The sequence below is a fragment of the Monopterus albus genome, unplaced genomic scaffold (assembly GCF_001952655.1).
Source record: "Monopterus albus unplaced genomic scaffold, M_albus_1.0 scaffold288.1, whole genome shotgun sequence".
NCBI classification, from domain to species: Eukaryota; Metazoa; Chordata; class Actinopteri; order Synbranchiformes; family Synbranchidae; genus Monopterus; species Monopterus albus.
In genome coordinates this window covers 758,374-770,773 of record NW_018128168.1, presented here as the reverse complement: position 1 = coordinate 770,773, position 12,400 = coordinate 758,374, and the positions used below count along the sequence as shown (strand labels likewise).

The window sequence follows — 12,400 nt, the reverse complement described above, 5'->3', positions numbered from 1 at the left end:
CTAACCATTTCAGTCACCTAGGATAAAAATGTAAAACTGCATCTCCTCCTCTGATGCATCTGCCTAAATGTGGGGAACAGAGTGCTGTAAGATGATGCATTTCTGTAAGCCAGCCTTGAAGCTAGCATCGCCCTGGTTCCCTCAACAAAAAACAGTCTGACTTCTCCATAAGATTTAGAAACATTGCAGAAAGTAGCGTCTGTGACGAACAAAAGTTTGATGCTTACACCTTTTGTTCAACAAGATAATCCTCACAAATCAATTTTTGAAGCCCAAATAATCAAAGAAGCTATTGTTAGGCTATAAACAACCTACACCACAATTCCATCACGTCACCATCACCACCACGACCTCCAGCATGTAATTTGATTTTGTGTATTGACCTCTTCTACAAAATCCTTTCCTCTTAGTATGACCTGATCCAGCTAATGATCATGGCTGTGTCAGTTAGCATAGTCTGCAAGTGCACAACATAATGAGGCGCTAAAGACAGGCTAGCAAGTTTCTGTGTCCAGCATTATGATGCTTAATATCGCAGACAGCCTCTGTAATCTAATTTATCCACTTGTTAGCGACCACCCTTTTTGAGACATGTAAAAGCATACAAACAATCACGAGTAGGGTATTTGCTAATGTATTTTATTTTGTTGAACAACATGTGTGTTAACCACAGACCTTATTTCAGGCTGAGGTCCCTACTTTTTATCAGTGGGAATAACTGTCTTGTTTTTACTACTGGTAACTATTGAAACTGGTATCGATCACTTGATCTAAAGGTAAAAGCAACAACTGAGAGGAACAAGCTTGACTGTTGTTTTGGGCTCATTAAAGGTATTTGTTTCAGACTACAAACTGAAATCTAGGAAGACTGAGGAAGAAGTGCATCCGAAGTGGGAGTGCACTGAATTTACACACCTACATCTATTTACAGGTCTTGGGATGTATAACTGTGAAAAAAGTTGTTGAAACCATTTGTGGCTCCATAGGAAGCTGCATAGACTGATGATATCCTCAAGTGATATCATCGGAGTCAGTCTTGAGGCTGAAAACTACAAGTTTGGCATTTTAAATGTCACCAACCTCAATTGAACTCTGAATGAACAAGCTGCATTGAGGGCAATGTAGGTCCCAGATATTTGAAAGGGAAGAAGAACTACTGTATACTGTAGATGTGTAATGGTAAATTGTACTATTTAATACAACAGATCAGTTATAGTGTATTCAACTATGTGAGTATATCTGAATGCTACAATTTCCCTTAAAATTTATGATTCTTCTCTTTGTGTCCATCCCAGGATCCAGGTGTTGGATGGCAGTTTGTTCTCTGGACTCTCTAAACTGACCACCTGTGAACTTTATACCAACCCCTTCAACTGTTCTTGTGAGCTGCTGGGTTTCCTGCGCTGGCTCTCGGCCTTCCCCAACAGGACCAGTGAAAGGATGGTATGCGACTCCCCTGATGGCTTCTCTGGCTTCAACCTACTGAGCCAAAACCCTCGTATGCCTACCCAACGCACTGCTCTGCATGTGCTCAGTCTTGTATGCACAGATGATGGCAGCAGCGTGACATCTTTCTATGTCATCGGCTCAGCAGATTCAACCACTATGTCCCCAGATTCTGCCTCCCCCTGTGGACTGGAAGACTGTGCTTCTGGGACCCCTCCTGATGAGCTCCCAATCAGCTTTAGCCCTGTTTTCCCTGACATCAATCCGATCATGACGCTAAAGCAGGTGCTACATTCGAGCGCTGTGATAACAGTTCAGATCCCTCATCCATTCAGAAAAATGTACATCCTTGTACTTTATAACAACAGTTTCTTCACAGATATCCAGAATCTGAGAAATTTAAGAGAAGATATTGAACTAAAGAACTTAAAACCTAACACTGACTACACATACTGTGTGGCCTCTATACGGAACTCCCTGCGCTTCAACCACACCTGTCTGACTATCTCAACTGGCCGCCAGGGTGGGGCTGACAGAGTAGCCAATCAGTCATCAGCCACTCACTACATTATGACTATTTTGGGCTGCTTGTTTGGCATGCTGCTCTTCCTTGGCCTCGTTGTCCACTGCCTGAGGAAGAAGAGGATCATGGATGAGAAGGAAAGAAAGATGAGCAGGATCCAGAGGACACTGATAGAGCTCAAGTATGGTGGAGAAGGAGATATAGAAGGAGGGAATGGAGGATCTGTTTCTCAGAAGATTGCTGCTGGGGACAGTATGTCCAGAATGCCCTACCTGCCTCAGGGTGGTGAAATAGATCCATATAAGCTGCAGGAGGTGATAGAAACACCAGCACACAAGCCAGCTAAACTTAACTACATGGAGGTCAGAGGCTCTGGCATTGAAAGGGAGAGAGAACGAGAGAGAGAAAGGGAGATGTCACCGCAAACAAATCCACAGGGCTCTGTAGCAGAGATCTCTACCATCGCTAAAGAGGTTGATAAGGTTAACCAGATCATCAACAACTGTATAGATGCTCTCAAATCTGAGTCTACCTCCTTTCAACAGGGAATCAAATCCCCCTCTTCTGCAGGTGGAGGGGCTGTTTCAACTGCAGAGCCACAGCTGGTGCTTCTCTCTGAGCAAGGAGAGAGAGGAGAAAGAGGAAGTGAGTTCCTTTCCCCAGTGTATAAAGGAGGGAGAGGAGGAAGGGATGAGAGAGGGAGAAGCTACCATCATTCATTGCAGCGACACCACAGCATGGAGGCTCCTCCGACCTCCAAAAGGCCCAGTACATCCTCTTCTCCTGGCTCTGCCCGCAGCCCGCGGTCCTTCCGCTCAGAGGGAGGTTATCACTCATCAGAGACCCGGTACATTGAGAGGACCTCACCCGGAGAGAGAGGAGAAAGGGGAGGCGGGGGAGGAGAGGCCATTCGCACAGTCACCCCAGCAGCGGCTATCTTACGAGCTGAAGCCCAGAGAATCCGCCAGTATAACGAACACCGCCACTCCTATCCTGGCTCCCAGCAGCACCTCCAGGAGCTGCAGCAGCATCATCCTCAGATTATGCAAGAGCTCCACCACCACCCAGGGGGCTGCAAGCCCTCTATGTTAGACCCCCTCACCCTCAGCAGGCAGGCCAAGCAGCGAGAACTGGCCTACTCCCAGCTCTCGCCACACTACCCGCTCTCGCCCCAGTACCACAACCTCAGCTACTGCTCCAGCCCTGAGGAAGACGAAGAGGAAGAAGGGCTACTCTGCACCCCAACTCTGGGATTGTGGGAAAGGTTCAAACTGCACCGCAAGAGGCACCGACAGGCATCAATGGAGGACGAAGGATACGTGGCAGCCGGACATGCGCTGAGGCGAAAGGTTCAGTTTGCCAAGGATGAGGATCTTCACGACATACTGGACTACTGGAAGGGAGTGTCTGCCCAGCAGAAGGCCTGATCCCACACCTGAAGACCCAAAACAATTAGAAGATGGAAAAATAACAACACTGCACCCATAACATGTTGATACAGATACAAAAGACCTGTAAATACAAACACACAGAACTTTAGAAAAAAAAAAATCTACAGCATCATTATACTCGCATACATTCACTGGCCACTTGATTAGGTACACCTGTACAATTGTATGGACTTCAGTGCAACACTTCCGCCTCAACATCGATGTTTATGAAGCTCAAAATGTTTTTTTTGGGTGAAATTTGTCATAAATGTATAATTTCAACTATATGTTCATTATTGAGGTCATAGTCAAAGGTGGTGCTCTACTGGACTACATTATATTCAGAGGTGTTCCTAATATTCGGACCCTCTCATGTATGTAACTGGGAGGACAAAAATATAGACACACCTCTAAATATAATGTAGTCCAGCACACCACCACCTTTAACTAATACCTCAATAATGAACATATAGTTGAATTTATACATTTGACAATTTGTTTTTACAAAAACAAACATTTTGAGCTTCATAAACACAGATGTTGAGGCATAAGTGTTGCATTGAAGTGCATACAATTGTACAGGTGTGAATATTAAAGTGGCCAGTTAGTGTACATGGATACACACAGATTACACTTTACACAAACGAAGCCTTTGCTTTGGAAATCATGACAGTGGACCAAACTAATATATCATATTGAACAACAAGAATCATAACTTATAGAAAGACCGAGTTACTTTTTGTAATGTAATAAAAATGATAGCTCAGACTTAATGTAGCTATTTGTACTAAGTTTTGAACGAACAAAACAAGCCAACAACAAAAAAGAATCAATATTAAGCATAGAAACCTTAAATACTGCCGGGTAACCCATCCTGAACAGCGTGGCAACTTTTAATCTGCCTTAAAGATCTTTTCACACTGGAAGCTAATATTTTTTGCGCACCAACAATGGAATATCGCTGAGCAAAAAGCAACTTTTTAATCTTACCCCAAGGTCGATTCCCAACCCCCCCACCATTTTTTTTGCCGACAATGGAAATAGCGACCAATCATGATGCAGCTTGCTGGAATGTTGTGACATTGTTACCACAAGCGCATTGTACACCATCAGCTGAACCTATTTATTAAACTCATGTTCAGTATAAATTTTCCATCAGACATATGGCCAGGCGCTTTCCGGGTCAACCGAACCTGCAAGTGCAACTCGTACAGACATCCTGATGTAGGTCCAAAAACGACCACGGTACAGTTTCAGCCTCTGCACCAAGTAGTGAAACTTACCAAGCTGCCTTTTTTTAATCAGTATAGGATGCACTCCTTGTATTTAGCAGAATCAGCATTGCTATTTCATATAAATTATTTGTATCGCTCTATATGTGAAAAGACCTTTAGAATGACATTCATCATTCCTGACCACGGCAGATTAACCCCATCAATTCTCACTACAGCGATGGCTTGATCGAGAGTTTCCCTTTCTAGGGAGGTTGGTTTTGCATCGTGCCCTGTGATACCGTTGCGAGAGCAAACCGTTTGAAAGGTTTGCCATGATTTGAGAGATTTAAATGATCAAAATGAGAAACTCTGGATGGGTCGCCAGGCAACAGTAATATTCAACTGTGCTAGGAATGAGTAGGTAGGTCTCACCAGAGAGTGACTATAATGTGCCAAAACAAGCAAGGGGTTAGTAGAGTCCTTCCTAATGGGTATCAACTTCTCCTCACCACTGTTTTTATATACAGAATTTAAAAAACCTAGAATGATATGTTGTTATTACTATTAATTATTCTTCTCATTACTGGTCTTCTTATTATTCCTATTATCCTCATCATTAATATTCTATTATTTGATTATGGCATGGCTCTGTCATGTGACTGTGTTTTGACTGTTTTGAACCTCTCATGTGAGAAGCGCACACCAACAGAGACAAATACGATGGACAAGACATTTGAGTTCCTATTTTCTACCAAGAGGAACGTGCTGTGCTCTCTGCTGAGCCAAAAACATGCCGTCTTTTCTCTTGGTGAACCACTGCTACACCTGCTCCTCATTCTCCTAAAGAGGGAACGCTGTACAGATGCGAGAGAGAAGTTCTATATTTGCAACAGAGTTGACTGTTTTATTTGTACAACATGGTTTTGAAACCTTTCAGACTTTTCAGAAACCAGAATTCCAAGTTAGTTACCTACCTGCTCACTTAGAATTGTACGTTTTTGATTTTGAAATCGAACTAAAAATTCTAATCTTCAAATGAATGTCTTCAATTCCCACAGGGGAAACATATCTGCACTGTTCAAAATCAAAAAACGACTCTTAGGAAAAGACCTAAAACTCACAGCTTCCTTCCCGATACACCGTAGCTCCACTGTGTTTTATCAGCAGTTCCGTTTTTTTTCCTCTCGTCCCATCTCCCAAGTTTTTATTTTTTAGTTTCACTTGGATTCCTCTGATTCCACTGTGGTGCCATTGTGCCAACTTGATAAATCACATAGAAGTATTTGAAATGATTTTAAATACTACTACTTACAGACCTCCTCCACATAGATACACATCAGTTTGCCAAACAGAACAATTTGCACAAATCGATCCACCACCATTGGCTCACTGCTCCCCTTCTATCCTCCAATCATTTCTAAGACCAAAGTACTGTGGTAGTAAATTAACCCTTATAGCCCCTGACCTGGCCCCAAATATTTACTCACCATCACCCTTACAATTACTACTTTAGCACACGTATACACACACACATTCAAGTGTACTCATACAAACACAGCCACACACAGATGAATGTATTCCTTGAGAAATTAATACTGTTTATCAGCTGGAATTTCTGTTTCTGATGTATAAGCTGTATTCAAACTGTATCTGTCTGACAGAAATCTTTCTTCAGTTGGCCACTTGTTTCAGAATTGGAGATAAATAAGGAGTGTTTGGCTTTCAAAAAAAAAAGTTTGTTCAAATCAAATTTTGGCCCACTGAGGCCAGATTCTCATGGACGACTTTCCTCACACCACTTTATGTCTCCAATTGAACCAAATGTCTACAAGAAGCCCACAGTTGCCACTGCGGACATCCATTGCAGTAATAGAACGGGGTTTTGCCTTATCACAACTGAAAACCTTCCTGATATAAGAAGCATTAAAGTACTATGATTAGTAACACTAGTGCAGTGAAAAGAGACTACAGGTATATCTGCAGGATCTAAATACTGGAGGCTGAAAAGAGGAGAACATGAGATCTTGTTTTTATCTATACAGAACTGTGCTTCAACAAGCCATTTATGAAGACTAAACCAGGGATGGAGTCAAGAACATTTCAGTTCAGTGGAATCTGAATTTAACAAGCTTGATGTATTCATAGTATTGGCAAACAATTTGTAATTACAAATGCTTCTACTGACTAAATCGCACCCACTTTGTTTTGTGAATTGAAACAGAATTGACTCCAACCTTGAAAACTACACAGTAGAAACTACAGAGCTGGAAAGCAACAAAAGAAAACATGTATTGGTGAATGAAAACACTGTATAAAAATATTTTTTCTCTGCTATAATGAGTTCAGAATGCTCAAGACATTAAGCTCAGTTAAAGCCATAATCGTGGGTAAGTGAAATCACCACAGCTGTTTGTAACGCTACAAAAGCACATTCATCTGTGAGGGTCCAAAAAAAGTTTTCCCTCCCCGCTGACTGCGACAACTAGGACGCGGTTCCTCTGCTGCTGCAGCAAACAATCCAACTCTGATCCAAAAGGAAAATGATGAGCTGTGGTTGTTTCTGCATTATATGTCCCAGATTGTGGCTTTAACTAAATAACAGCCTTAAAACATTTGCTTTTATTTAATCTTTTTAACTTTAGCTTTGCTTTGAGGGGGGGGGGTCCTGGTTTCTTAAGGTTGACTTTCCTGGCAGCAATTTTATAGTTGCTTGATTCTAAAGCCTCACTTGAGCGTTATTTGAGTAACAGTAATATTAATGTAGCGATTTATTGAAGTACTGTTTTAGTTTTTTTCTGTTCTGTTTATGATCAATAATGGCTTGAATTTTCATGTGTCAGAGAGTAGCAGAGCTCGTCTAGAATCAGGCAGCAACGACACCACCAGTCGGCAGCGACCCCACTCAGCGCAGCTATTCTTTGAAGCTTGATGAAGAGAAACTTGTTTTTTTGTGTTTTTTTTTTGAAACAACGGCCAGAAAGTCTGACAACAAAGAGAAATGACGACGAAGCATGCTGCAAGGAAATCCAGTCACCAAGTTGTGTTATATTCTCCTAGTGAATGACTCAGGAGCGCGACAGTGAGAGAGTATGCTCTGCCATAGGATCTCTCAGAGGCTTTCTTTATTTTCTTGTTGAATAATTAAAATGAGCACAATAAAATAGCCTTTCTTTCACTGTCTCCTTTCCTGGAGAAACCATATGTATGCCAGAAGTTTTAAACACACTCAGGACTTTCATTTCACATTTCAGAGATGGTTGCTTTTGTTCGAGTTAATGCTTAAAGGGTCAGTTTACCCAAATCCTACAAAAATTAATTAGTTGATTAAAAACAAAATACTTCATGCGGTATCTTATCTTGTCATAGTTATGGTTTAATTTGTTAAGATTTTGAGATCTATGTCTCTGAGGTTTCTGCTTCTATCTCAGTATGACAAAATAAATGGTCTGTGGTTTTCACAGCATTAAAAAAAAAAAACTACAGTAAAGGCCAAATCACACTTTGCGTAGATCCTCATGCATTCCTATTCATACTTTAAATCAAGGTTGTACCATCTGTTGGGGCTGCACGATTAATCATGTTTTGAGCATAATTTAGATCCCCATGTGATCTCAGTCTCATGTGTCAATAATTCTGCCATGTTTGCATTAGCACAGATGCCTTGCACCAAACTAACTGCTCCCTTTTCCTCGCTAAGCTGCGTTAACCAGTAACTGCAACTAATAACCGCAAAGTGATTTATTTCCGCCTCAAATGCTATTTGGCACTAGTTGTACAGGGCAGGCAGCCCTATTGAACAATAGTTGCAGACATATTGGATTAGTTTTTGAATTGGTCTTCTCTTCCTCTCTACAGCTCATCACGAGATGTTAACGCATAAATATTAGACAGCTTTGAATTTTGACCACATGGTGGCACTTGGAGATTAAATTTTTAACTTTCATCCCAAGGGGACCATGAAAAGCCAGAGGATGACCAGTCATTCTAGTACATCATATGGGAACTTGTCTGTACAAAACCTGGTGCCAATCTTCACAGTAGATGACATATTTCAGTACATAAGTTCACCTACTGTTGGTGATAGGGAGAAAGTGTGTGTGGGGGGGTCGGGGGGTCACCAAAGTCCTTTAGATCTGCTATTTAGAGACCATGGGTACATTTCATGTCCCTTATAAAACTGTTCCTACGTCCTATGGCCTTGAACAAACTGGAAGTCATTCCAGTCGAATGAGCACGCTCCAAGTCTTTCAGGGGACGTTCACTTATCACATCTCAAAACACGTGGAAAATGCCAGCCATGCCACTTTCTCCTCCTTTCCAAAGTGCTCCAGAGCTTGCGCTCCCGTGGTGTCTGCCATTGCTAAGCAACAGTGAGCTACATGCCGCATGATGACAAGGAAGTTGCAGGATATAAATGGATTTCCAGCACCAAAAATCCCTTGCAGTATTTCTGCTACTAGATTCATTTGTGGACAAGAGTGTTTGGGTATACCCCCTGGGTGTACCCCAGCCTTTAAGCACAAAGAAAATTTCACCAGGAAATTCCAAGAGCTCCATCTTGGCTGAGCTTTAAACCAAATGTTGTTACAGAAAAGGTGAAGCTGACTGGTTGGTTCTCGTCACATGACCTGTGGTGCACTTGCTGCATTCTAAAAAGTTTTTTTTTTTTTTTTTATCTCGCTGTAGTATAAACGCACATGGAAAAATGGGTGCATCACTATGATATCACTCTCTTGTGAGCCTGCTTGTCATGCATCTCAAATTAAAATAATAAATCTGAGCGCGCAAAAGCTGTGATAAGTGAATGGCCCCTTATATTGGCTCTGAGGAACAAGGAGTGAGGACCGAGGACAGTGCTGGAGGAGCCATGACTGAGGATACTCCAGACCATCCTTCCCAGAAGTTTTTTATGAAATAACATACCCCTTTATCAGAAATCAGTTTGTGATTGGACACCTCAAATGAAGGATCTGAAGAAAGGACACCTCATGTCTCTTATAAGATAACTACTACTGTACATCCTCAGTTGACCCGGAAGTCGTTCTGGTCGACAAAGACTGTAGGACATACCGAGTCTCTTAAATCAGCTCTGAGGACCAAGGAGTGAAGAGTGTGAACGTGTTTCATCTCTCCTCTGGTGTTTTCCTCACATCTTATGTGGGTGGGACTAAGACACAAGGAAAATGTGCGAGTGAGTGAAACGACTGTGCTTATAAAGGACATGAGATCTACCCCAAAAATTCATGGCAATCCATCACCAGTTGTTTCAATCTGGACCAAAGTGGGGGACTGACTAACCAACATTGCCATCCAGAGAATCAGGCTGCTAACATGCCTAAAGGTTTACTTCTCTAATTATCACCTTTAATAAAACCAAAATTCTACTCACCTCTCTTATATTGGACTGGAGGCAGAAATCTCAAAGGCCCAAAACTTCTCCAAACCTAAGCAAATAAATACAAACTGCCTCAATGAAAAGATACTTCTGGAGGTACATGATTTGGGTGAAGCAACCCTTTAAGGACGATTGACCAGAAACTTAGACACATAACAGTGTCCTATTATTTGATACCATCTGTTGTTAACTCTGTGGTTACACATAATCGTACAGAGTACAATATTTATTACTAATACACATAGCTTGTAGCCAATTTGTAGTTTTATAACATCATACAACGACATGAAGACATCCCAGTAACAGATTAATCAATGATTCACATTGGTTAATCGAGGACTGACTGATATTTGTGAACAGTTTTTGGCTTGTAGTTAAATATAATCCTGTTAAATAAATTCCATAACTCGTGTAAAAAAATATTTGTCAAGCTGACATTTTTTTTTTGTTGTCTCAGTAAAAACAGCATCTCACTAAACGTATAGTAAATAGGGGCCAAATCTGCTGTAGGAAAACCTGGATGAAGATGTACACTGACAAACCCAAGAAACCTTCAGCTTAAAAAAAAAGACATCAAATAAAGTAAAAAAAAAATTCAGAAATGTCAGATTGAATTGGCACTGTGCCCTAGTTGGAGCATGTCCTCGGTGAAATGGATTAGAATACTTACATTGCTCAATTTTCATATGTCAGCAGCAGCAGCAAGTGAATGGACCAAGTGAACCTTCTAATGAGGATTGTCCTCAGAGTATCTCTGCACAACGTGTGTCACAACATGTTTTGAAATTTGGTGTTGAATACACCAAGTAAATGCAGCATTTAAAATAACTTTGCCTCCAATTTTCTTAAATCTGTCAATCTCCTTTTTTTGTCAAAGGAACTACAAACTGTCAATAAAACGTTGGTGATGAAACCTTCTCTGGCAATTTCAAAATGTTTTGTGCCAAACTAAAGGTTTGCACGGCTGGAGTTTGAACTGTCAGCATCTTATAATCTACATAAAGGATGTTAACTTGCCACCCCTTGGCCATTTTCTATACAGTTGCACCATCCAATTTCATTCAGTGTGTTTAATGAGAAGCTTTACTAGGCATGAAACAGGTAAGTGCATTGCTCCGAGACACATCAGCAATGCAACACAAGGCAGCAGCTTTCCTCTTTCAATTTTTATGCACATTTTTTAATACTGCCTGACATTGTGGTTACAAAACAAGGATGAAAATCCTAAATGGAACTCACATAAAGCAACTGCTTATCCAACTGCTGACTGTTTTACACAACACAGGTGGTAATGTCACACCCAGTGGCAGGTAAGTACATGTGCTCAAGTGCTGTATTTAAAGGGGAACTCCATTTATTTTACACATGAAGGTGAATTTACTGGTACATAAGAAGTCAGACTGTGAAAACAGTACTGTAATGTCTTCTGTGGTTCTGGAGGAACTTTGTCAAGTCTAAGAAAACCACTCAGCTGCTCAGGATTGGAAACTACCAACTGTGAACACAAAGCCTGGGGAATGGAGCTTAGAGAATGTGGGTATTTATGAGGCAGGAAAAGTCTCATGAGAAAACACAATCAAGTTACATATTTGGAAAAGCAGGATCCAGTGTTTTGGTGGCCTGACCCACACTAGGAACTAAGGTATAAAGCTTATGCTTAATTAATGAGTACATTTAATCAAGTACTGTCCTTAATTACAGACGAACTAAGGTGCATTTGCACTCATGCTACTTCATACTTCTACTCCACATTTCAGAAGCAAATACTGTATTTCTTCAACTACGTGTATTTGACAGCTACAGTATTGTTACTACGAACTTTACAACTTACAATACCAGTCTTTTGAATTACAGTGCATTTGTTTTCTGCAAAACTAAATTAATTTACAGTTGCAATCAAAATTATTGTAAAGGTTTACATATTACCTGCTTGTGGACACTCTAGAATTTTTATAATTTACATAATGTATATACAGTGGTGTGAAAAAGTATTTGCCCCCTTACTGATTTCTTATCTTTTTGCATGTTTGTCACACTGTAATGTTTCAGATCATCAAACAAATTTAAATATTAGTCAACGATAACACAAGTAAACACATCATGCAGTTTTTAAATGAAGGTTTTTATTATTAAGGGAAAACAAAATCCAAAACTACAAAGCCCTGTGTGAATAAGTGTTTGCCCCCTAAACCGAATAACTGGTTGGGCCACCCTTAGCAGCAACAACTGCAATCAAGCGTTTTCGATAACTTTGACTAATATATAAATTTGTTTGATGATCTGAAACATTACAGTGTGACAAACATGCAAAAAGATAAGAAATCAGTAAGGGGGCAAATACTTTTTCACACCACTGTAGGTTGAATGATATCAAACTGATAATGAACCTTTT

General features: G+C 40.7%; 1 protein-coding gene across 6 annotated transcripts in view; it reads left to right on the top strand.

The window, feature by feature from the left end:
• The window catches only part of LOC109973285 (protein ELFN1-like), a 115,897-nt gene extending 112,289 nt beyond the window's left edge, over positions 1-3,608 (top strand). For all 6 annotated transcript variants that reach the window (XM_020622751.1, XM_020622749.1, XM_020622753.1 and 3 more), the window contains one exon: positions 1,296-3,608. In XM_020622751.1, coding sequence (XP_020478407.1) covers positions 1,296-3,396 — 2,101 coding nt within the window. In that variant the 3' untranslated portion in view covers positions 3,397-3,608. The remainder of the gene's footprint in view (positions 1-1,295) is intronic.
• The last annotated feature ends 8,792 nt before the right edge of the window (positions 3,609-12,400 follow it).